The 21947-nt window shown below is 36.4% G+C and overlaps 1 protein-coding gene across 6 annotated transcripts in view; it reads left to right on the top strand.

The window, feature by feature from the left end:
- The window catches only part of MGAT5 (alpha-1,6-mannosylglycoprotein 6-beta-N-acetylglucosaminyltransferase), a 135617-nt gene that overhangs the window by 90459 nt on the left and 23211 nt on the right, over positions 1–21947 (top strand). For all 6 annotated transcript variants that reach the window (XM_074828607.1, XM_074828609.1, XM_074828608.1 and 3 more), the window contains 3 exons: positions 599–732; positions 4620–4753; positions 16100–16249. In XM_074828607.1, coding sequence (XP_074684708.1) covers positions 599–732; positions 4620–4753; positions 16100–16249 — 418 coding nt within the window. The remainder of the gene's footprint in view (positions 1–598; positions 733–4619; positions 4754–16099; positions 16250–21947) is intronic.

The raw sequence follows: 21947 nt of genomic DNA, 5'->3' as shown, positions 1-21947 counted from the left end.
TTGTTCCTTCAAAAGTCTGTGACAAAATGTTTCATAAACAAATAAATGGTCTGCAAGTGTTCAGCAAATTAACTGTCTTCAGTGCTTCTCCAGTAGGTCTAATTGACCCAAAAGTCAGAACCTGGAGACTAAATACAATTGTCTGAAGACAGAGTACTATTCTGCTCTGATCTTCTTGGCACATGGCCCTTGGCTGTTGCCTTTGATTTTGTGGTAATGGATGAGAACATTAGAAAACAGATGAAGAATCCCCTCTTCTTCTGCCTAAATTTGACTTCAGAGCCTCAGGAATGTAAGCTCTACTTGGATATTAAAGCATAACTTCGTTCTGTAAGAACAAAAAAACCCAAAATAAGCTCAAGGGTTGCTATTTGAATGTCTGATATATCCTTGAATTTGCTGATTGTAATGTCTTTGTGAATGTAATATGAACAGAAATGTTTGAAATGAAAATGTACCTTCAGTTTATAAATCATCCACAGTTGCAAACAAAACCAAAACACATCATCTTAATTATCATAACTATGTATATATACACATACATGCTTATATGTACATATGCATGTGTACCTACAGTAATTTATTTCTTTTCTTTTAGGTGTATGCTAAGAGTTCTGGATTCCTTTGGAACTGAACCAGAGTTTAACCATGCCCACTATGCCCAGTCTAAAGGCCACAAGACACCTTGGGGAAAGTGGAACCTTAACCCACAGCAGTTTTATACAATGTTCCGTAAGTATCCCTGTGTTTATAAATAATTTGGAGCTTTAAAAAAGAATGTTGTCATTGAGAGGAATTTTTGTATTATAAAAGACAAATTCATGGTTTAATAAAATGCAGCTACTAAACGGGCAGCATCCTAAGTGTCAGTAAGTGTCTGTAGACTGTGCAAAAGCTCTATTGGGCTTCCATCCAGCAATATCAACTTACATCAAATAATAATTAACTTATTATCAAAATAACAATATCAGTATAAATAATGGTAGAGAACTTTATTATCAGGGTACCTGTGGAAAGTGGTGTTTGGCTTTTCCTTCAAGTGCCAGTGAGTTTACTTTTGTTAGTTTTGCCTTCTCAAATCCTGCTATGGAGTGATAGGTTTTTGAGGAACTTGGTGGATTGCATTTTTATAAACTGCACTCTTGCATTTCATCATGTTAAACTGAAGTTTGTAACTATGTTAACTATGTCATTGTATTTCTGCTTTTCTCCATCAACAACTAAGCAGCACAATGCCTTCATGGTTTCTTTGCAGTCAAGATTAATAAACTAACACTCAGCAAAAATAATTTTTTGTCTCTACTTCTTTGTGAATCTATCAAAATTTTCACCTAGCTTGTTTTCATGTTGTGAGCATTCATCCTGAAGTGAACTGATTCATATTTATTTGCCAGCAGTGTACAAAGCTATTGAAAAACCAGTAGTAGTTTTCAGCATCGTTAAATATCTTCAAAAAAACGCCCTAAAAAATAAACAGAACACAAAAAATATAAAATCTTTATAAATTGCATCAGATTAAATGATTACTGTGACTTGCTCTAGCCCTAGTCTTTGACTTTATGGCAGTAGGTTCTAGAATCAAAGGATCTTTCTCTTGCATGTTGTAGTAGTAGTTCGTTATCTCTGAAAGGTGTGGAAAGGTTCACTACTGGTGAACGGTACACTTAGCTTGACGGTAAGCGAGGCTTAGGAAAGAGGAAAGTGCATGCTCTTGTGTACAGCAATTTCTGAGCCTAAGTCTGTAAAGAAACACTTGGCTTTGACCAGCCTGACCTGCAAATTTTGGTGGTGGTCCCTGTCTGAGACTCAGGCCAGGACATGCACTGTTCTCTCTCATTAAACTTCATAGTCAAGTCTTTCAAACTTTTCTGCTTTTCATTGCAGAATTATACATGCTGCTGTCTGGTTGACAGGCTTTTGATTTCAGTTGCCCTGTAAAATTCTTGAGAGGCATATTTTGTCTGTCAACATTCACTGTGCAAGTTTTTCCAGAGAAATATAAGTGAAGGTTGTTCAGAAGATAAAAGACTGCATTCACAGTTGTTTCAAAGCAAGTAACAAAACGTGTGGTGGGGAAATGTGACTTGGAAGTGATTGCAGAGTTTCTTTTTGGACATTAGTAAGCAGAGCTTGTTCCATATCCACATGATTTGCCAATATTTATTGGTTTATGTCCTAAATGGAAAAGGAGCTGAAAGCTCAATCATGCTGTATTTAAGTAGTCCAGCTGTTGGGAAATTTGTGTGTGAGGACCTGTTCAAGATAGCACCAAGGGTGATGATGCACTTGAGGAAAATAGTTGCACAAATACTTGTGGTACAGCTGTGTGCTGTGTGTGTGCACTCCTCAATCCACTTCATGAAATGCAGAAGAAAGTAAATACCAAGATCATCTCTGTTGTGGCAGTATAGACTACTAATACAGTCTCTTGTTTGGAGCAAATCACTTCATAATGAATTTTCAGAAGAGCATGACAATATTGGAATTTCAATAAGTAACCATTTCCAGTCTTTGCTACGGGAAATGACAGTGGGTTTTCCTTTGCAGGAAAAGTGGTAAATAGATTGCAAGCAAACTCATTGTGAAGCATGAGTGATTCCAGTGCTATAGATTATTCAAGAATTTTGCTGCTTTTTGTACTAGGTGCAGAAGAGTCAGCATGTTTTGTGATATCTGAAGTTTATTTTTGTTTTTTATTCTCCGCTGCAGAGATAGCACCATCTTTATAGGGTTGTCATTAAAAGTGCATGTTACACACCAGTAAAGATTTTATGACAGATTGGAACCCTGGACAGCTTCCCAAGATCCCCAGACTCTATTATGTTTTGAGAACTCTGATTATGAGGGCAGAAAATTATTACTGAGCAACAAGAAAGCCATATTCAAACCTGTGGCATATTACCAAATACTTGACTGTTCTCTGAGCTTCCCAGAAGCATGAGTGGTTTTTTCCCCCCTTTTTATGTTTTTTTATTTAAATTCTTTTATGAAATAACAGGACTGGTACTTTTAAAACTGCATGATCTTGCTTAAAGATATCTGAGTGCTTCCTGTCAGTGATGTTTGAGGCACCGAATTTCACTAGTTCTAAGTGCTAACTTTAACAAAGGTTTATTTTTCTTTTGCGTGTGTACTCCCTTGCCTCTCCTTTGAATGCAGTCTCTCATCCAAAAATATGAAAGGATGGAAAAATGCCCCTTTTCAGGCATATTTGCAATGTGCCATTTGCTATGCTAAATTCTAAAAAGTCCTTGGGTCTAAGTGAGTGCCTAGCTGTTGCTGAGGCATTTTTTGTGAAAAAGAGTAATTGTCATTTGAAAGACTAAATGTAATGGTAGAGGGAAGCATACACTGTATGGTTTCTCTGTTCTACTGCATTATCCACTTGGCTGATTTTCAGGAATCAAAAAGCAAAACCTCATAATTGCAATACAATTTGATTTTTTTTTTTTATAACACTGACTATAGGTTTAGCATTGAATGTAACGTAAGTGCCTGAGGCATTGTCTTTTTTTGTTTGTTTGGGGTTTTTTTTTAACTTTGCAAAATGTGCTTAGTAAGAAATTGTGAGCTTGTGTGCCAGAATTTCAAAGGGAGGTTTATAGAGGAGATCCTAGTGTTTATTGCAGCCTATTTCTATGTAAACTTGTAAGGCTATGACACTTTTTAGAGAGGCACAAAAATCCCACACGTTGGAGTAATTTTTATATAGTAGAGATGGATTTTTACCTGAAGTGTTGAATGTTGGAGTCCATCCCTGGAATTAAACACCCTGTCTACAAAAAGGGAAAGGAAAAAAAAAAAAAAGGCCGAAAAAAAAATCTTAGTTTTAATGAGCCTATAAGTCTGTGTCTTTGTAGGAGGAGAACAGTGGCTAGTATTGCTAGATGTCAGTGCTGGAAAAAGACCAACAGAGACTGAAAATAATACAGAAAACTAAGTAAATTGCATATCCTTTGCATGCACTTTTTTGTCTGGGTGCTGAGTTGACAACAATTTTGCCAACTTCAGTTGTCACCTTTCAGTATTTTATGATAGATATATCTGAGTGAATTAGGCAATGAAATTCATATTCTGATCTGCATAGCGTGACTTTGTAGGCTAGTAATTAGCACGAATACATAATACGCAGTGAGTTGGATGGTTGGTGTTAGCTCTTCCAATATAGGAGGTGAACCCAAGAAATTTACTAAAATTCATTTATGACATTGAGCTACATGGAGTTTTGTTAACAAGCATATATCCAGGTTTTTTTCAAATTGTTGGTATTACATCTCTGATATTGTCAAGCTGGATTTCTTCTGATTCTCATATTTTTAATAATAAAGCTCAGCACACAAAAAGTCATTATCATTGACCTTGGTCCAGCTACCGAATTTTTATTGTCAGAAACGATCCAGAAAATAACTGCTTATTTTATTGGACATATGCAGCAGGACTTAAAATTAATAAAAACTATTCTCAATAATAAAGCAAGCAAATATATCTCTTAATATGAATGTGAAGGAAGTGATCTGTTGAATAATACGTTCCTTATACCTACTTTTCTGACAACATTCATGCTTTTGTAACATTAACTGATACTTTAAAAGGTTTTAAATATGCTCCGTTTCTTACAGCTCACACTCCGGATAACAGCTTCCTTGGATTTGTGGTAGAGCAGCATCTGAATTCCAGTGACATTAAACACATTAATGACATCAAAAGGCAGAATCAATCTCTTGTTTATGGCAAAGTAGATAATTTCTGGAAGGTGAGTTTTCCATACTCATATACTTGAGCAAGTTTATTTTGATCAGTATAATAAAGCATAACTCTAAATTTAAAAGTATCCATTCTCTCTAAATCTATTAAGTTCTTTTTCTGAAAATAAACATTTAAATAATGAAATTGAACATTTTGAAGTCTTTCTGATGAGGAAACTTCCGTCTAGATTAATGTGGATCTTTTGATGTTTATATACACCTTTCTGATAGAATAAAAAATTTTTGTAGCTTTGATATCACAATAATTTTGGAAAATGCAGAAGCTGTTAAAAGTAATGGGAAATTGAATGTGTCAGAGGCTTTCTGAACTTTAATCTGTCATAAGCAAATGTGTCTTTCAATTATTTCTTTTCTTATATTTACCACCAAAAATGTGCTGCATTTTGAACTGGAAATTGTATTTCACTAAAGACCCCAGAAGTGTTCAATCTCATTTTATCTCCCTGTAATAATATCAGAGGGTTTTTTTCTTAAATATTGGAATTACTGCATTGTCTCCCATCTGCGAACAAGAGCTGCGGAATAACACCACCAGGGTTCAGTCATATTTTCACCGAATTAAAGTATACTGTGTTGTTAATCTCACAGTGGTCTCTGCTTTTTGTCTGCTGTCCTTTTCTGGAGCTCCTTCTTCCAGACTGCCACACCTGGGAGTGTGTGTCTCATGCAGTTTTCAAAGAAAAGCAATTACTCACTAATAACTGGATTTCTTCCACGTTACCTCTAGCTCTGGGTGCCTATATAACTTTGTATGCCTTCCCTCCTGCCTAAAAAGACCTTATTTTAAGCCTCTTGTTATCTGAAAAGGAACTGATCAGTACATGCTGTGCCATACATAGGACAAAACAGTATGACAGTGTGAGAGCACCCGTGTCTCACTTTTTCTTTCCTTTCATTGGCATGAGAATATTAGTCTTGCACAGTTTTCTGAACCACAGAAGCAACATTTAGTCTGATAGCTGTGATTATACAGTATAAATTCTTGAAAAATGATAGCTACGAGTAAATGGTCCATCTGTGAGAGAAAACAAAACAAAAACTTAAGAGAAATGGAAGAATGTTGCCAGTGGTAGCACAAATGTAGAGCTGGATACTTCTTAACTATTATGTTGGGAAATATGTGTATATTAGCTGTGTGTATTCGACTGTGATCTCTCAGGTTTATATTTGGCTTTATTGGACTAAGCCATGTAATCTGTGTCTTGAAAGAAAATTTTGCTTTGCATGGTAGTAAATACTGTGACAGTTATTCAGTTTGGCTTATGGTATAGAACAACTTAGTATGCCCCCATCTGCAGTCTCCTCTTCTGTCTGCAGCATGCAGAATCCTTTCATTTGAGTCTTTTCTGACTGAGGCTCTTGTACTTTTTAGTTCCTGATATCATTATCAGTCTCTCAGGAACAGTTGCATGTAATAATCATCTATACTTCCTGACCTGATTTGTAGTACATATCAGCAGAACAACCTGTTGAATACTAGTTGGATTTAAGGAACAAGATAGTTGCTTAGTCACCAGGGTTTTTTTCACTGACATGTTTTTCTCGGTTTATTCAGTCTGCATGAATTCAGTAATATGTATTAATAGCTTATATGCCCAGAAGGGAGATTTGTGATTGCCTAGTCTGAGATTCTGTATGACACACAGGATACTCATGGGCTGATTAAGACAAAAATGTGGCTTTTTGGAAAAGAACATCCAATCTTGATTTTTTGCATCACACATGATGGAAACCCCACTATTTCCTCTGGTAAAATCCTTGACAGTTGTCTTCTACCTTAAGACTTGGCATTATTTTCGGTACAGATTTCCAAATGGTAATTTCCAGTCTTAGTAGCAGTTAACGACTTTGTCTGCTGCACTGACGATGTTTCTGTTGTTTCCCTGTAGGAATATATGGGTTGAGATCAAAGCCAACCCATAGTCATCTCCTGAAAAGCCTGTCTGTGCTGAACCACTGAGAGCTTTGTGCTTTCTAATCCTTAAGTGTTCTCACATGTCTGTTTTCTCTGAACCTTTTTAAGATTATTCACATTCCTCTTGAAATGGGAATGTTAGCAAAGGGCACGTGGGCCGTACCAGCACCAAATCAAAAAGAAATACTATATATAGGCATTGTTAGGCATATCCCCTTTTCACTATTAGGAACTCATGTTTAGACAACTTCTCAACCAAGACTCTTGTAGCAATTTTTAGAACTGCTGCTTTTCAAGTCAGTGCTCAGTTTCTATCAGTATTGCCTGTCTTGTTTCTTCCAAAGCGTATAACTTAATACCTGGCCATATTAAAATACTTACTTTATGCTTGTAACATCAAGCATGTTAAAACCGTAACTTGGAGATTGTAACTGCAGTCATGCCCATGTGCACTGGTACATAAAGTGCAATCACCACAGATAGGCTTTGAATCAGTGACAGTGTGGGATGTCTTATCTGGAGTGATAAAATCCAATTGTTGTGATCAACAGAAAGCCTGAACTAATCTTGTGTCTGTGTAATTTGCTTATTTCATGTTTCCTTCATTTTTCCTGTTGAATGCTCTTTTCATCTGCCATCATGGCTTGTACGGAACCAGACTAATCTGTTTATCCTGCTCCTTTTCTTTATATTGAACGTGGCCAATTAACGAAAAGTGTAATCTCCACAGAATACTCTCACTGCTGGGTCTGATCAGTCATTAGAGAAGCACAGTGTGGAGAAGAGAGTGTTCCAGTCCCCAGACTGAGGTACTTTTGGGGAATAGCAGTTGCAAATAAATTGTTTAATTTTAAACCAAGTAGGCTGACGTGGAACTGAGGTATGCACAGGACCTTTTTTCCCTTGGGGTGGGACTGGAATAGCTAACTGTCATCATGGTTTTATATAGCCGTGGACATGGGTCCTTTTCTGTGTCTGGCTAGGCCTGTGGGAAAAAAATAAAAGCTAAATTACTTGTCATTTCATCCTTGCTGGAAATCCCCATATTCCCAGCTCTGCTGCATGGCTGGGCAGAGTTGGTGAGGCTAGCTCAGACCACCTGCTTAAACTGTGTACACTAACCAGGCTACTGTAGCTAGAGAATTAGGGATTGCTTACAGACAACGTTCTGCCTTCCCACATCATTCAGTGGGGCTAAACTCTGATATGAACATGATGAGTACAGGGGGAGGAATACAGTGATGACTTCTGTCAGCTCTGCTGAATACAGAAAAAAACATCAGCCTGTGGCCTGAGACCAGTGGCACTCATCCCATATTGCTGTGGGCAAGCGTGGGTATGTCTGTCTGGAGGTCAGGAAGGATGTAAGCTGCAGAGACTGAGAGATCTTGTTTACTTCCCTCTGATAACTAGATCAGTCTTAAGTGGGTTGAGGATTACAAACAGGAGGCTCTAAAGAATTTTGCCACATTTCTAAAGGTTAACCTTAGAGGTAAGCTATCAAGGGCAACATTTGCCAAGTTTCGTTTGTGTTTGCTGTAATCAAAGGTTTGTGTTTTTGTCTGGGATTTCTGGCAGTACTAAGGAGTAAAGAGAGTCCTATCTCTTCCTAAGTGAAAAAGAAGGAATGAATAAAATGCAAGTGAAACCCATAATGCTCTGCATTATCAAAATTGGCTTTAATTACAGAACATTTCAATTAAAAGGGAATGTTTGAAGCCTTTCATGTCATCTTAGCTCCTGTTTCCATCTAAGTCTTTTCTTTGTTCTTCTTTCTGCAACTTCCTGTCATACTATTCCAATACTTCTACCTTCTATCCTAGAAAGAAAAGAGAGTCAGGATTCATTTTACACTATCTGCTATTTCTATTTTTGTGGGGTTCTGTGACAGAAGTCAGAATTTTGCTTATATCAGAAAATAGCCATCAATGCATAACAATTGTATGATGATTGCTTTTGTAGATTCTATTATAGTGTATTGGAGTTGTGTTAAAAATATTTACATATTTAAAGACAAAATAATGTGTAAGTTTGTTACTAATGTCACTTGACAAGATGGACATTCTTCTTAAATGTATACTATCTGCATAACAAGTTTTGAAGAATCAGAGATGGGAAATGGTTACGTTTAGCTTATTCTCAATGGGAAAATACATAACCAAGTCTGTTCTTACTAACGTTTCCCCTTTATAGCTCCATGTGACGTATGTAATTTCCCCATCGTATGCCCTCTTGCATGAAGTGGGAGTAAGAAAATGAGAAGTCAGAGAGGAAAATTTATACTTCTAGGAATAGTTCCATTATGTGCAGAGATCAGTGTCTTGCTACTGGCAGTGTTGCCTTTTCCCTTCCTTCTGATTGGTTTTTGTGCTTCATATTTAGGAACGTACTTTGGCTGAACATTTCATTTCATGTTTTTAAGCTGAAAGAAACATAAGGAAAGGGAGAAAAGATCCTTCTCACCTTTTCTTACCCACATGGTCAGTGCACTCACAAACTTCTCTCGTGGTGTTTTTGTCTTCCTCCAAATTTGCAACAGCACTGTGGGCTTATCTATCAATCAAAACTTACCCCAGTTGCTGTCACCAGGACCACTGTCCTGCTTTATGCCACATAACAAATTGAAATGAGCCAGACACTTCAGTTCAGCAACATTTCTGAAATTCACCATTTGCTTCTGAAAGACGTATGGATCAAAAAACCCCAAGTAGATCAAAGCAAATGAGCAGGTGCAGTAATAAATAAGTATACGTGAATGTACATGTTCTTCAACATTTATTATGACAACCAGAATTTCAATTATTATGAAGAAAGAAAGAAAAAAATATTTTCCATTAATTTTTACCTTTCAGACAGGTCAGTGATCAGCTTCTCTTTTTGCAGAACTCTCCAACTGCAAAATGAATTAGTGAGGTCTTAGAATACCAATTAATGCAGTCATCTACTAGTATTTGTGTATCACAAAACCAACACACCCTTTTCTTCCTGTGGTCTCACTTCCTATTTTCTTCTGTACCCCTGTACTTCTCTGCTTCAGCACTTACAGTGCACAAGTATGTCTCATTGTTAGTTCTGGAATTTTCCATTCAAAGGACAGGAAATTCCTGTTAGGTGTTAGTGCACATTACATGACAATGAAATTGTCAAATCTTTCAAAAACCTCAGTGGAGGAAAAAAAGGGAGAAAAATTCATGGATGAAGAACTGCAAGAAATGATGAATGAAATAGGTAAAGATGATAGTGAACAGAATAAGCAGGATTGCTGGCAGATCTTGAAGAACCCAAGTCTTTACTGAGATGTTTTATTAATTCTTTGTGCAAAGATTACATATGTGTAAATAAATAATATATATATCTGCTAATGTGTGTTTTTTGCAGATACATGTGGTAGGTGCCTAACAAAGAAGCCATAAATGGACATTTAGGGAAGAGCAAAAGCATGGCAAAGTTACATAGTACTTACCTTGCGTATTCTCTCTTTTTCCAGCCTTTTTCAGCTCAGGGTATTTTCTGAATCTGTCTATTGATAAACTGACTGTTGCCACCCTTTTGAGATCTCAGTAAGAGATGGCTTCAAAGCACTTGTCTGATCATGAACCTATGCAAACTTTTTTACCTCCACAACATTCTCTGTCATGGAGTCCCTCAAATCTCTGACCTGTTGCAGGAGGAATCATTAACTTTTGGATTTTTCTAAACTTGCCTCCTACTACCTTTGTTTGCCTTCCTTTGCATGAGGACATCATGAATAGTCTGTCACTCTCCATGTTTTATGCTAATTATGGTTTTATAAACCTCTCTCATATTCTGCCAAGTTGTCTTTTCCCAGCTGAAGAATCAATAATGAAGTTGTTGCAGATTTCGGTATGTCATGATGAAAATGTTCTGTAGCTTGGGTCCTTCTTATCCCTCTCAGAACCACATCCAGTGTTCTTGGCTTCTTTTTTGATAAAAGGGACCAGAAGCACAATGGTGTTTGAGGAGGGAGAGAACGTGTTTTTATAGAACAGTTCAATGATACTCTCTTTATTTCTCTATTCCTTTCCAAATAATTCCTATCATTTATTTGGCTGGTGGGTACTCTGACTGCTGCTGAACATTGGACTGAATTTTTTCATGGACCGTAATCATGTGTTATCGTAGTGCAAAGTCTTCATTCTTGAGTGACGTTGGTTAGCTCAGGACCATATGTGGGGCTAGGACTGTTTTTCAACATGTGCATCACTTTATATTGAATTTATCAGTTTTTCTATTTCCTAGTCACTCCATCCCTTAGATTACTGAGGAGACTTTGTCAAAAGCTTTACACCACCAAGTGTTCAGTATTGTGGTGTTTTTCTGCAACATTTTGAAACTGGTTTCAGTTTTGCTACTCTGAATAGTATGTATTGACTGCACACTTTGTCACTTCTGTATTCTCTTTCACATGCTGACCATTCATTCACAAGGCCGATTCCCTTCTCTCCCAGAAACTTAGTTCCTTTAGGAACTTTTAAAGAGTCTCTGCATGCTGATTGACTTCTTCAGAGAACACCACAAGTTTGGTGAGAGAGGATTTTCTTCTACATAAAGAATTGACTACTGCAATTTTGTTGACTATTGTAGTTTTGTGGGTTTTATGATTATATAGTTAACACTTTATTTTAAGTTTCAGGTAATTTGTTCAGTGTAGAATTCACACTTACTAGTCATGAATCACCGAATCCTTTCCAGATCCATTTATAAATTCTATACTCTGCACTAAGTACTCTGGCTAGCAGTTTGAAAGTTCCATATTTGAGCTCCAAGAGACATCATCTACTCTTTGTGATTTACCATTGTAAAACTGTTAAACACTATCTATTTTACTCTTAATATTGTTGTACATTGAATTCTCCAGTATTTGTGCTCTCTTCTAGTTCCCCAGGAGACAGGATTTTCATGATTCAAGGATGTCTTGAAAAGTCTTTTGAGAGCGTGACTGTTCTCAAAAAGAGAGATTTTCCAATCTTATGTTTGTGTCACAATCTCAATTGTCATACATTGCATATACACTGGATTTTAGCTTACCTTGGACTTGACACTTTGGCAAATAAGCACCCAAATATTAGGACTGCTAGAGTTAATGGTATGCATTTAGGATATACACAGACATCTATCCCAGTACATACTTTTCTGAGTTATATTTGTCGAGTTTTATAAAACTGTTGTCTTCTGACTCTTTCAATGTAAGAAAGTGAGACTGGATATATGGGCTGTTTTACATATGTTTTGCAATTTGAACTTTCAACCCGTAAACCAGTTTAGGACTCTGAACCAAGCCTTCTGTAATGTAGTCAGCCTGTAGTTCTGCATATGTGGTGCTTAGTTCCATTCAGTGCTGAATTGCTGGTGTTCTGTGAGGATACTTGAATGGTCTAAAATTACAAAATACTTTGATTACCTCCAACTGACAAACTGATGGTAAAGTGGAGTTGTTAATTACCACCATCTACTATATCAAGAAAACTAAAAGCAGAGTTTAGTTCTTAATGCATTGTGCTTCTATCACACATTTTTGTAGCTTTTATACTTAATTTTTTCACCCACCAAACTTAAAATTTCAGCCTTTCAGACTGTGTCTTCTTGTCAACATTGTCCTAGGGAAAGACTTACCAGACAGTTGTCATTTGATTTCTTTGATGAGAAAGGCCTTATCATGATGCTGGAAATAATTGATGAGCAATAATAACAGTTCTGCAGTCAGTGATCAAAAAAAGTACTTTCCTGAATGAAATGTTTGTTTTTAGATGCTAAAAAAATGTTTCAGAAAAGGTGTGTATGACTGTTACTCTTCCATTTTGATTCTGAGGATAAATAATTTGCCTTTTTTTATGTGGTTATCTTTCACACTCAAAGTCTAGATTTGCAGTATGGACAGCAGAGATGGGTGAATAGCGCAGTCTGATACAGACTCTGCAGAGAATGTTGATTTTGCATTACTAGCCAGCAGCCCGTGATCTTTTCTCTTTTACTTTCTCCAAAATGAATTCAAAATCTGGAGTTTACTGTCAAATGCTTTAAGAGAAAAGAATATTTATATCTACACCCAAGCAAGCAAACTTAGGAAGTGGATTAGCAGTTGAAGGAATGCTGATATTTTGTTTGCAAATCACATTCCTCAATTCATTTACTTGTAGCCTTTCTATTTATAAATGCCATATTTACATTCTCTCATTTTCTACTTCAACGTTTTTAATGTTTAGAATTGAATTATGTGTCCTGATTATTTTTGTGAAGTGGCTTCTAACAATATATACTTTTATGATTCAAAATAACACTTTTCTGCAAGGAATGTGGAAGTTCAGGACTGCTTAAATGCAAAGGGAGACAAATGTTAGTGAGACTTGTATAAGGTGCTAATGGTATTTTTATGGAACCTTATAGATTATTATGAAAGCAGTTGCTTTTGACTCAGAGTGAATAAGGGAATAAAGAAGTGATTGTTTTGTGGATTGTGCTTTCTGAGTTTTTGGTTGGGTTTTGTTTTGTTTGTTCTTCAGAAAGAAAGACTTTTGGAAAAATTAAACCCAATTGTTTTATGTACAGACAATAAAGGGAAGATGCTGCTCTCGGTTCCAGTTGTTCTTTAAAAATTTCATTTGATTAAAAGAAAGAAGTTTGCCCTTTGGGGGATGAAAGATTTTTCTCAGATTGTGTGTGGGTTTTTTTCATGTTTTCACTCCTGTGGTTTGAAAACTAATTCATAGATTATTTTTCTTTTAACATATTGATCCCTTATGCTTATCTATCTACAAGGTTTCCTTTGTGAGGAAAAATAATTTCTATAGACTCTATAGTGCAGTCTGCAGTAGTTACCCTATCTTGTGGAGGTGGAAACCCAGCGACACCATTTAAAAGTCCATTATTTTTGTAAATGTTATGGATGGAAAAATTGATACTGTTTGGGATACTAAATGTTTTATCTGTGGTTTTAGACTCTGAATCAGGAAAGAAGTCAGTCATATGCTTAAGTAATGTTCCCAGTTAAAGTTATGGATAGCTAATTTAATGTTTTGCTTGCACTTGCAGGGAGGCTTAAAACATGCTGATTTTATTACTGCTTTTGCTTTCTCTCCTAAATCATATTAGTTGGTTATATATTAATTTTAAGTATAAATTTGTATGTCTGCTCAGTTTGAATTTATTAATAATTTTTATTAGATATTTTTGTAACTTTAAGAGTTTAAGTAAAAACTCCCTCCACCCCCCAAAAGTACTACTCTAAATGGAGCATGGGAGCCTATTCTTTTCATCCTACCTTAGCATACTTTTTTTTTTTTAATCTTGTTTTCCCTGTTTTATAGCAATCAAGTGCTGGTATTTGTATAGAGGACAGCACATGGATATAGTAGGAAGATTCACCGTTATTAACAAGATGATTTGGGGAATACTTTGGGCTAAATTCAAGGTCCATTGTATGTATTAGAGTGTTTCCAGCAGAATTTTAGCAACGAGCTTCACAGATGCTTCTCTAAAGTCCCACTAGGTTTTTATTGGCATCACATATAAATAGGAGACCTGTGAAAATGCTACATTTCTTTTGGTCCATTTTACATTCATCTTTGAAAATTTATTGTGGAAATTGTTAAAATAAGTGAGTGCAATTTTAGGCAATCCTGCTTTTGTTCTTTCTAGCTGCTTGCTTCTCATATTTTTGTTGAGTTACAGTGCATTCATGTCATCAATCTGTGTGACGTGTGCCAGTAAAATCTGAGGCAAGTGCATTGGTGTTCTTACTATAGGCAGATCATGTCAGTAGTACCTGTGCTTCATTGCTTTCTCTTCCCATTGAAAACACTAAAGCTTAATGCCTAGGCTCTGTTTATTCTAAAAGCCAGGCTGGCAGGATTAAGGTAAGCCTCTAGCAGCAGACCACTGCTGTATTCTGGAAACAAGACCAGGCTACTCCATTTATTTTTTTCCTGCACATTTGCAAAGAAAATTTCTGCAGTGGGTTTTCTCTTAACAAAGTATATGAGATTCTCAACAGTTTCTAATTATGCTACTTTACAAATAATGGGAGGAACATCTCTTTCAGAGTAATTCAAATTTGAAATAAAAGGAAAAATAAAAAATGGAGCAAGCTTTTAGTTTTGTAAATAATTTGTGTTAATTAACAATAACAGCAGCCTCATCAAACAAGAAAGCACAGTTGTCTCCATTTGGTGGCTGTTTTATGTAATACTTAGCCCAGGACATTGTCTGACATGTGCAGCCTTGGCATAGCGACCAGAACAGGGTGATTTAATAATGAATCAGGCAATTTACTTCATCACAAACAGTATCACCAGTAGAGCAAGTTAAAGCTAGAAGCCAGTTGTTTTATGACATTAAATACCCTGTGTGTTCGAATGTATACCAACAATCAATTTAGCAAGAAAGTTTTAAGAAGTGATAGTGTTCATTCACCTAGGCTTGATACCTTATTGCTCCTCCAAGATTTGAAAAGACAGGATTTTCAGCAGTCTACTTGCCCTTTGAATGAACTTCACTAAAATTCTTGGCCAGCTTTCACACAGGGCTGTGGAAGAACAGTGTACAGAATTTACATGACAAAATAGTGAGTGAAAGTAGAATTCTTAAAAACTCTCTTGCTGCCAAGAAGTACAGAAACTTGTTGCCTGATTTTAGAGCTATTACTAAGACTATGTGCAAATATTGAGGGAAAGTGTCTCTGATCTGTGCTGCATAGTGGCTGTAAATACAGTCTACAGCTAATTGCTTTTGGAATGCTAGTAGTCTTTAAAACTCATAAAACATATGGTATTGAAAATTAAAGTAATTCTTGTTTGTAAACTAGGAGGGTGTACTTTTTTTTTTTTAATGCAACCCTAAAGCCATTACTCTAGGTCTTTTCCAAAATGCCTTTAAAACTTTAGGTAAGTGCAATATTTGTAGGTATCTCACGGGACTCAGATACTAGGTATTTAGATAAAGATTTGTATTCAATTATTCAGTTGGCAAGTGTGTGTCTTACTAAGGTGAGATTCACCCTTCATAAAGATGATAAACAATAACTGATTATCTTGCATTTCTGACAAAAAACAGAGTGAAAAATTGATATTTCAGAATGAGTTTTTCAGTATTTTTAGGCCACACATTGTTTAGGCATGCTGAGATTACAGCTATCTGATGGTGACCTGGTTTTTGTCCAATTAGAAATTAATAGGACCTTGGTATTGATTTATTTATACCTATACTATGAATAAAAAAGCTGCAGTTTTCTTCCAGTCTAGTAGAAAACAAAACTAATAATGTAATGAAAGATGAAGTATTATAGAAATCATATCAGAATTAGTGAACGTCTCTTTCTGGCTTTTGTGGTACAGGAGTTAAAACAACTCTGAACGCTACTGCTTGAAATGTGTAAAGACTGAAAATATTGTTGCTGTTACAGGATAAGAAGGCTTATCTGGACATCATCCACACCTATATGGAAGTCCACGGAACTGTTCATGGAACAAGCACCATTTATATTCCTGGCTACGTAAAAAACCATGGTATACTCAGTGGGCGGGATTTGCAGTTTCTACTGAGAGAAACCAAAGTAAGTTTGTCAAGAGGGAGTAGTGGCAAAAATAGCTACAGATAGACAGTTATCTGAAGTGCATGCATTTCACTGCCTACAAATGAGCTCCTAATTTAAAAGCATTGGAAAAATAAATGATCAAATGTAAAGGAGCTTAAATTGTCTTCTCTGTCCTAAGAATATGGTTTTCATCATGTCCATGTTTTGTGGATTGACAGCTATTATTAGAAAATTGGGATGACAACTTACAGTCACAGACACATTTAACAACGAGTTTGAGAAACATGGATAAAGGCATTTTTCATTTTCTTAAATGTGATATTTTGCTCAAGGAGATTATCAGCTGAGAATGTGCTTTGTTTGACATCCCTGATGTGAAAGTTAGGGAATACCTGAAAGCTGTACAGTACTCATGCTTGCTCTGCCCTACCAGTGACTTTAACCTAGAGCAACCCTACTCTCTGGGGGAGAAAAGAAGAAAAGCAAGCACTTCATTCACCACTCAGTTCCTTCCTCTATTTCATCTGTGCAGAGAGAAAGATCGAGAGTGTGCTTTTTGTGGTGTGCTTTGCCTGTGGCCCCATAGTCAAGGGAGCTCAAGATAAGGGACAGTATATACCTTGAAATAAATCCACTTTTGTCCCCATAGTTAGAATGCTTGGCGGGGTTTTCTGTACCATTCCCATAATCTTTGTGGCACATTAAAACACTTTAGTAGATTACATTTAAATAGGATGTTTAACTTTCAGTTGGTGAAAGAAAGTGGTTTGTGTGTTTAAAATTAGCAAAATGTGTGGAACTGCACCACTTACTCCCCATTGTTGATAGTTTCTTGCTGTGCACTTCTACAGAAGAATCTATTAAAAAAAGAAAAGAAAAAAGCAAGCACCTCCCAGTCTTCCCACACGACTGCAGAGATCTCCTTTTTGAAATATTTGGGAAAATGATGGTAATTTGACATCTCTGTGTGACAGCTGTTGGCAAATTATGACTTTTTAAAGGCAACCACAGTGTGTATGTACTTGATACATACAGATACACATAATGTTGCAGATTAAAAAGTCAGCATTTACTTTCGTCATAGATAATACTGAGATTACACAGTTTTTGCATGTGTGGAGTATGAAATCACTGTCTTAATCATAGTACTAATGTGGGAAGAATAACCCCAAGCACAAACAGTGACTTCTTTCTGAAAAGAAAATGTGTTCTATTCCCCAGAATAGTAAAATAAGCTAATGGACTTCCTATGGATTTACTGAAGTCCTTATAATTTACAAAGTACAGTTCACAGTTGAGTAAGTCTTCCTCTAATTCTTTCTCAGCCATTTTATGTGTATTATACTTAAAATCTTGCTTTTCAATATTAAGTAGAGTAGCTCATCTAGTTATTGGTTATATTTGCTGTGCTCTAAGATCCAATGTAAGAACACATTCAATTTAGGACAAATTCAAGTTGATACGTACATATTAAGCAGCAGCACAGTGTAGTTATATGGGTTTTGCAACACAGGAAGTAGTTAGGGTAGTTTCACTCATTTTTTGACTAGTAATTGCAATATCAGATGGAAGATACTATCTTGTGATTGTGAACTACTCCTGAGATCAGCAAGTTGCTTATTTTTCGCAGGTTGTACTTTTGTGAAAAGCAGGGATCTACACTGTACTGTTTTTAGAGTCCTACAAGCATTTTAGATTTTCATGATTTTCTATACTATTGTTGTGCATTGACTTGGGTTTTTTTCTTCCTAATGTTGGGGAAAATCCTTTGAGAATTTGCTGCATTCCTTAGTAGATGGCACTGAGAAACATATCAGTATGTTTTAGAGGCCTGTATCAGGAAGCCAGTGTTTTTATCACTTTTTTTTAAAACAATCTTTCTTAATAAACTTTTTTTTTTAAGTCTGCAAACAGTATTTTCATATGGCTTTTCTGAGCTTTTGTTAGCAGAGTTGCGAATGACAAAAGCTGTCTTCCTTTTAAGGAAATTATTTATTTATGATGCAGCCAGGCTAACAAAACTTTGACCTGATGATAAGCAGTTAAGAGTCTGTCTGCTTCTCCTAATACTTATTATTGTCAGGCAAATGGGAGTGCAGTGTATTTCTGATGTTGCAACAAAATGAAATGAAATATGGCTCACTGCATCGTGAATTTCAGTTGTTATTCCTGTCTAATACTTGTTCCAATGTATCTAGTTCAACAGAAAAAGTAAAACAGCAGCATCCTGGGATTGAAAGTGGAAACTGAGATTTACCATCTAGTTTGTTTGTACTTTTTCAGTTGGAGATGGATTTTTGGGTTGTTTTTTGGGTGTTTGGGGGTTTTTTTGCTAGCTGATGTTTAGTATCTCATAGGTACACCGGCAGTTCTGCCTTAGCATATGGTTGTGTCTGTGTTGATCAACAGACATACTTGCTCTAAGTCTTCTTGTTGCCTGTACATTCACGGTTTCAGATTTTGATACCTTTTAAAAGACAATACTTTAACATAGCTTAGCATAAAACACCACTCACCTGTCTCTACTGGCCGTCCGCTTGCTCTGTGTGTGGGTCAATTGTGTTTATATCAAACGGATCATGGATTGAATTGCTAAAATAAGTGCAGGTTTTCCACAAAAATCAAGCTGACTTGAATGGGAGCTTTGTGCACTGAGGAGCCTTGTGTATGTGTGCACATGCATCCAGTGATATTCAAGGGCACTTTTTAATCATAATCACTTTAATTGCTAGGCAACGTGACCAGAGCCCCATAATGAATTTAGTTATGGGGTTTTGTCACTAGACAATCAGTGTGCTGAAAGTATGTGAATAATTGGAGCTGTAACTCAGGGGTGGTAACATCTGTGGGTACAATGCTCACTTGAACCATCTAGGCCTGCTGTTTGCTGTCTCCAAGCAACAAACTTTGCCTTTAAGCTTCCAGAAACTTTCAGATTTTTCTTTTACTAAACATATGTTGTCAAACCCAAAGGCAAGGGATTGTCTTTCATTGTTTATGATTTCAACATTGTATTAGCAAGTTTTTGTAAAGTCAACTGAGAAATGATCTAGTTTTCAGAAAGTCAGAGCTAAATAATAATTTAACAAATCACACAGTTTAGTGTACTCAGGAGTGTCAGTTTATGTTGCACTGCCTCATTTTGCCCTTAGACAGCAAAATACCGATAGGTGACAGCTCAGTCATGATTCTTGATCAGAGCTTTGCATTCCCAAAATGTATGTGGTCTCTCTGCGGTAGTTGGTATAGGACACAGTATTCTCAAAAGCATGCAGCTGCCATTTCATTCTGGTGTGTATTATAAAGCAACGCATTTCAGAATAAGTGCGTTTTCCAAGCAGGAGGGTGCTGTTTGAGATTCATCATGGCTAGTTCAGCTGTGTAGTGCATGACAAAAACGAGACATGTCAACAGTTCCTAATGAGAAGATGTAAAGCCATTCATCACGTCGGAGGAAAATAGGGTAGGCGAGCTGGCAGCCTTCCCACCAACTTACGTGGCTTCTTGCCAAGTGGGCAGCTGCAGGAGTTGGACCAGACTCTCTTGGAAGAACCAGTACTGAATTCTTGAGAAATATTTCTCCTTTTGAGAAAGTTTCGGATGCAACTTTTTACTTCAAGTCACTTTGAATTTTTGAGGTAATCCAAGTTCTTTTACTAAGTGCAATTTACAATTTCTGAACGGTGATTAATAAAAGTGGGAGCAACACCCTCTTTAGACAGTTTAGGAAAAAATCCTGTTGCAGTGTTAGATAAGCAGAAATAGGAAAACAAACTTTTTTTAATACGGCATTTTATGAAGTAATATATTTTTTACTTCTACACACTTCACAAAATCAGCTGAAAAGACACTTAACTAGTGATTCTATTCTAAAGTTGTTTCAATCACAAAAGGATTGACTTTTCCAGAAAGTATTTTATATTCATGAGAAAAATATATCAAGATAGTTAACAACAGCCTTTGCTACACTTCTCTTTCTGTAGTTCAGAAGAGAATATATAAGTTCAGTAAGGAGTGATAAACCTACCAACCCAACAGAATAAATTAGATAAAGTGCAGTAATGTTAGAAAGGGGAGAGGAGAAGATAAACACTCCTATTTATGGAACTATTTAGTCTCTAGAATATAAACTTTTTCTCTTAAATATTCAGCTAGTCAGAAATACAGTCAGTGAAGTAAAACATTCACTCCTTATTTTATACTTTTGGTTATAATTTAGAAAGACTGTTTGTTCAAGTACTCATTTTAATAATAGTCTGATCTGGAGCCATAAACTCCATAAATAAATTGCAAATAATTGCTTTCAGTGTCAACTGAAAGTCAGTTGTTTCCAAAAAATAAAACAGAAACACACTGCTTTTTCATGGGAGTGGTTGTGAAGCACTTTTCATGTCAGAGAAGTCTCCACTACTTAATGGCTACTACACGATGGAAGGACTGCTTATATTATAATCAGAAAAGAATGGTGTCTTGGCTGGTCTGATGCTGGGTGGCCAACTCAAAAGTCTGAAATTCCAGATCAGGGGTTTGATTCACTGCAAATGCAGAAAAGGTTCCTGAGGAGCCTTTCTTACAAAAACCAAAGGATTCCTGCTTAAGAGTTTCAACACCTGCTTTACTCAAGTTGGGCAAGTGAGATTGCAGATACAAATCAAAAAAGGGGATTTGTACAGACCTATAGGCACAGACACACCTGGGTAGCAGACATCGCAAACAAGGAAATGGTTTTAGAAAAAAACCACACCGATGTTACAGTGATAATTTTACATCTGTATTTATTTGCTGTTATCTTCTTTAGATATACTTTTATACTGTAAACTCCTCCTGGCAATCACCTCGTTATATGGGGTGTTAGCATACAGAGCCTACTGTGGCAATGTGCCCACTTAAAGCACTGTATGAAAAATAATGGTTCTGGCTTTCAAAAACATTTGAAAGGGGAGAAAAATGCTCACATGCAGAAAATGAGATGGTTTCAAGCACTAATCAACCAGTAAAGCATAAAGGAATTCTACTCTGCATAGCAATTCTGCTGCAGCTAACAAAGCAAGATCAGGGCTAACATTTTTGAACCATGTATACCCACAGTTATGTTACCAACATTGTCAAATTTGGAGTTTTGCATTATAGATCTTCAGCCATAGGGTGAAGGTGCACCTCCACCACCACCTCTGTGTTACCAGACATAGCATCTGGTAAGAGAGTACCCTAAAAGCCAGTCAGCTCCTTACGTGGTGGAGGCAACAGTGTGCATTTATACCACAATGTAGTGGAAACAGTGGGTTCTAAATCTTTACTGTTTGTAGGAGAGAGCTTTGTCTTCCACGCAACCTCAACTGTACTGAGGATGGATGCTTGCTTCACTGGTACCTGAAAATTGTTGCCTGTTATTTCTACTTTTTTCTTTTTTTTCACTTCTTTTTCAATTAGTGACTTGGAGTATTTGTTGCACGCTTTTAGGAAATACCTTGACAGATTGTTTTAGCCTTTCTGGAAATAACAAGCTGCATGTAATTCAAAGGATTAGCAAATTAGAGCATCATAAGAATGAGTTACAGAAATGACCTGTGTTCTCTAATGCTTGCTTTCTTAATTGTAATGAATGTGACTTTCTTCAGGCAATTAAGATATTCCTCACTTTTGCTCTTTATACCGTACAAAACCACTAGCTCCCTAACTAGGAATGTGAATAAAGGGCAATTTTCAGGAGCAGAGT

This window comes from Strix aluco, chromosome 6 (assembly GCF_031877795.1).
Source record: "Strix aluco isolate bStrAlu1 chromosome 6, bStrAlu1.hap1, whole genome shotgun sequence".
In the NCBI taxonomy this organism is placed as follows: domain Eukaryota; kingdom Metazoa; phylum Chordata; class Aves; order Strigiformes; family Strigidae; genus Strix; species Strix aluco.
This window is presented reverse-complemented; position numbering and strand designations above follow the sequence as displayed.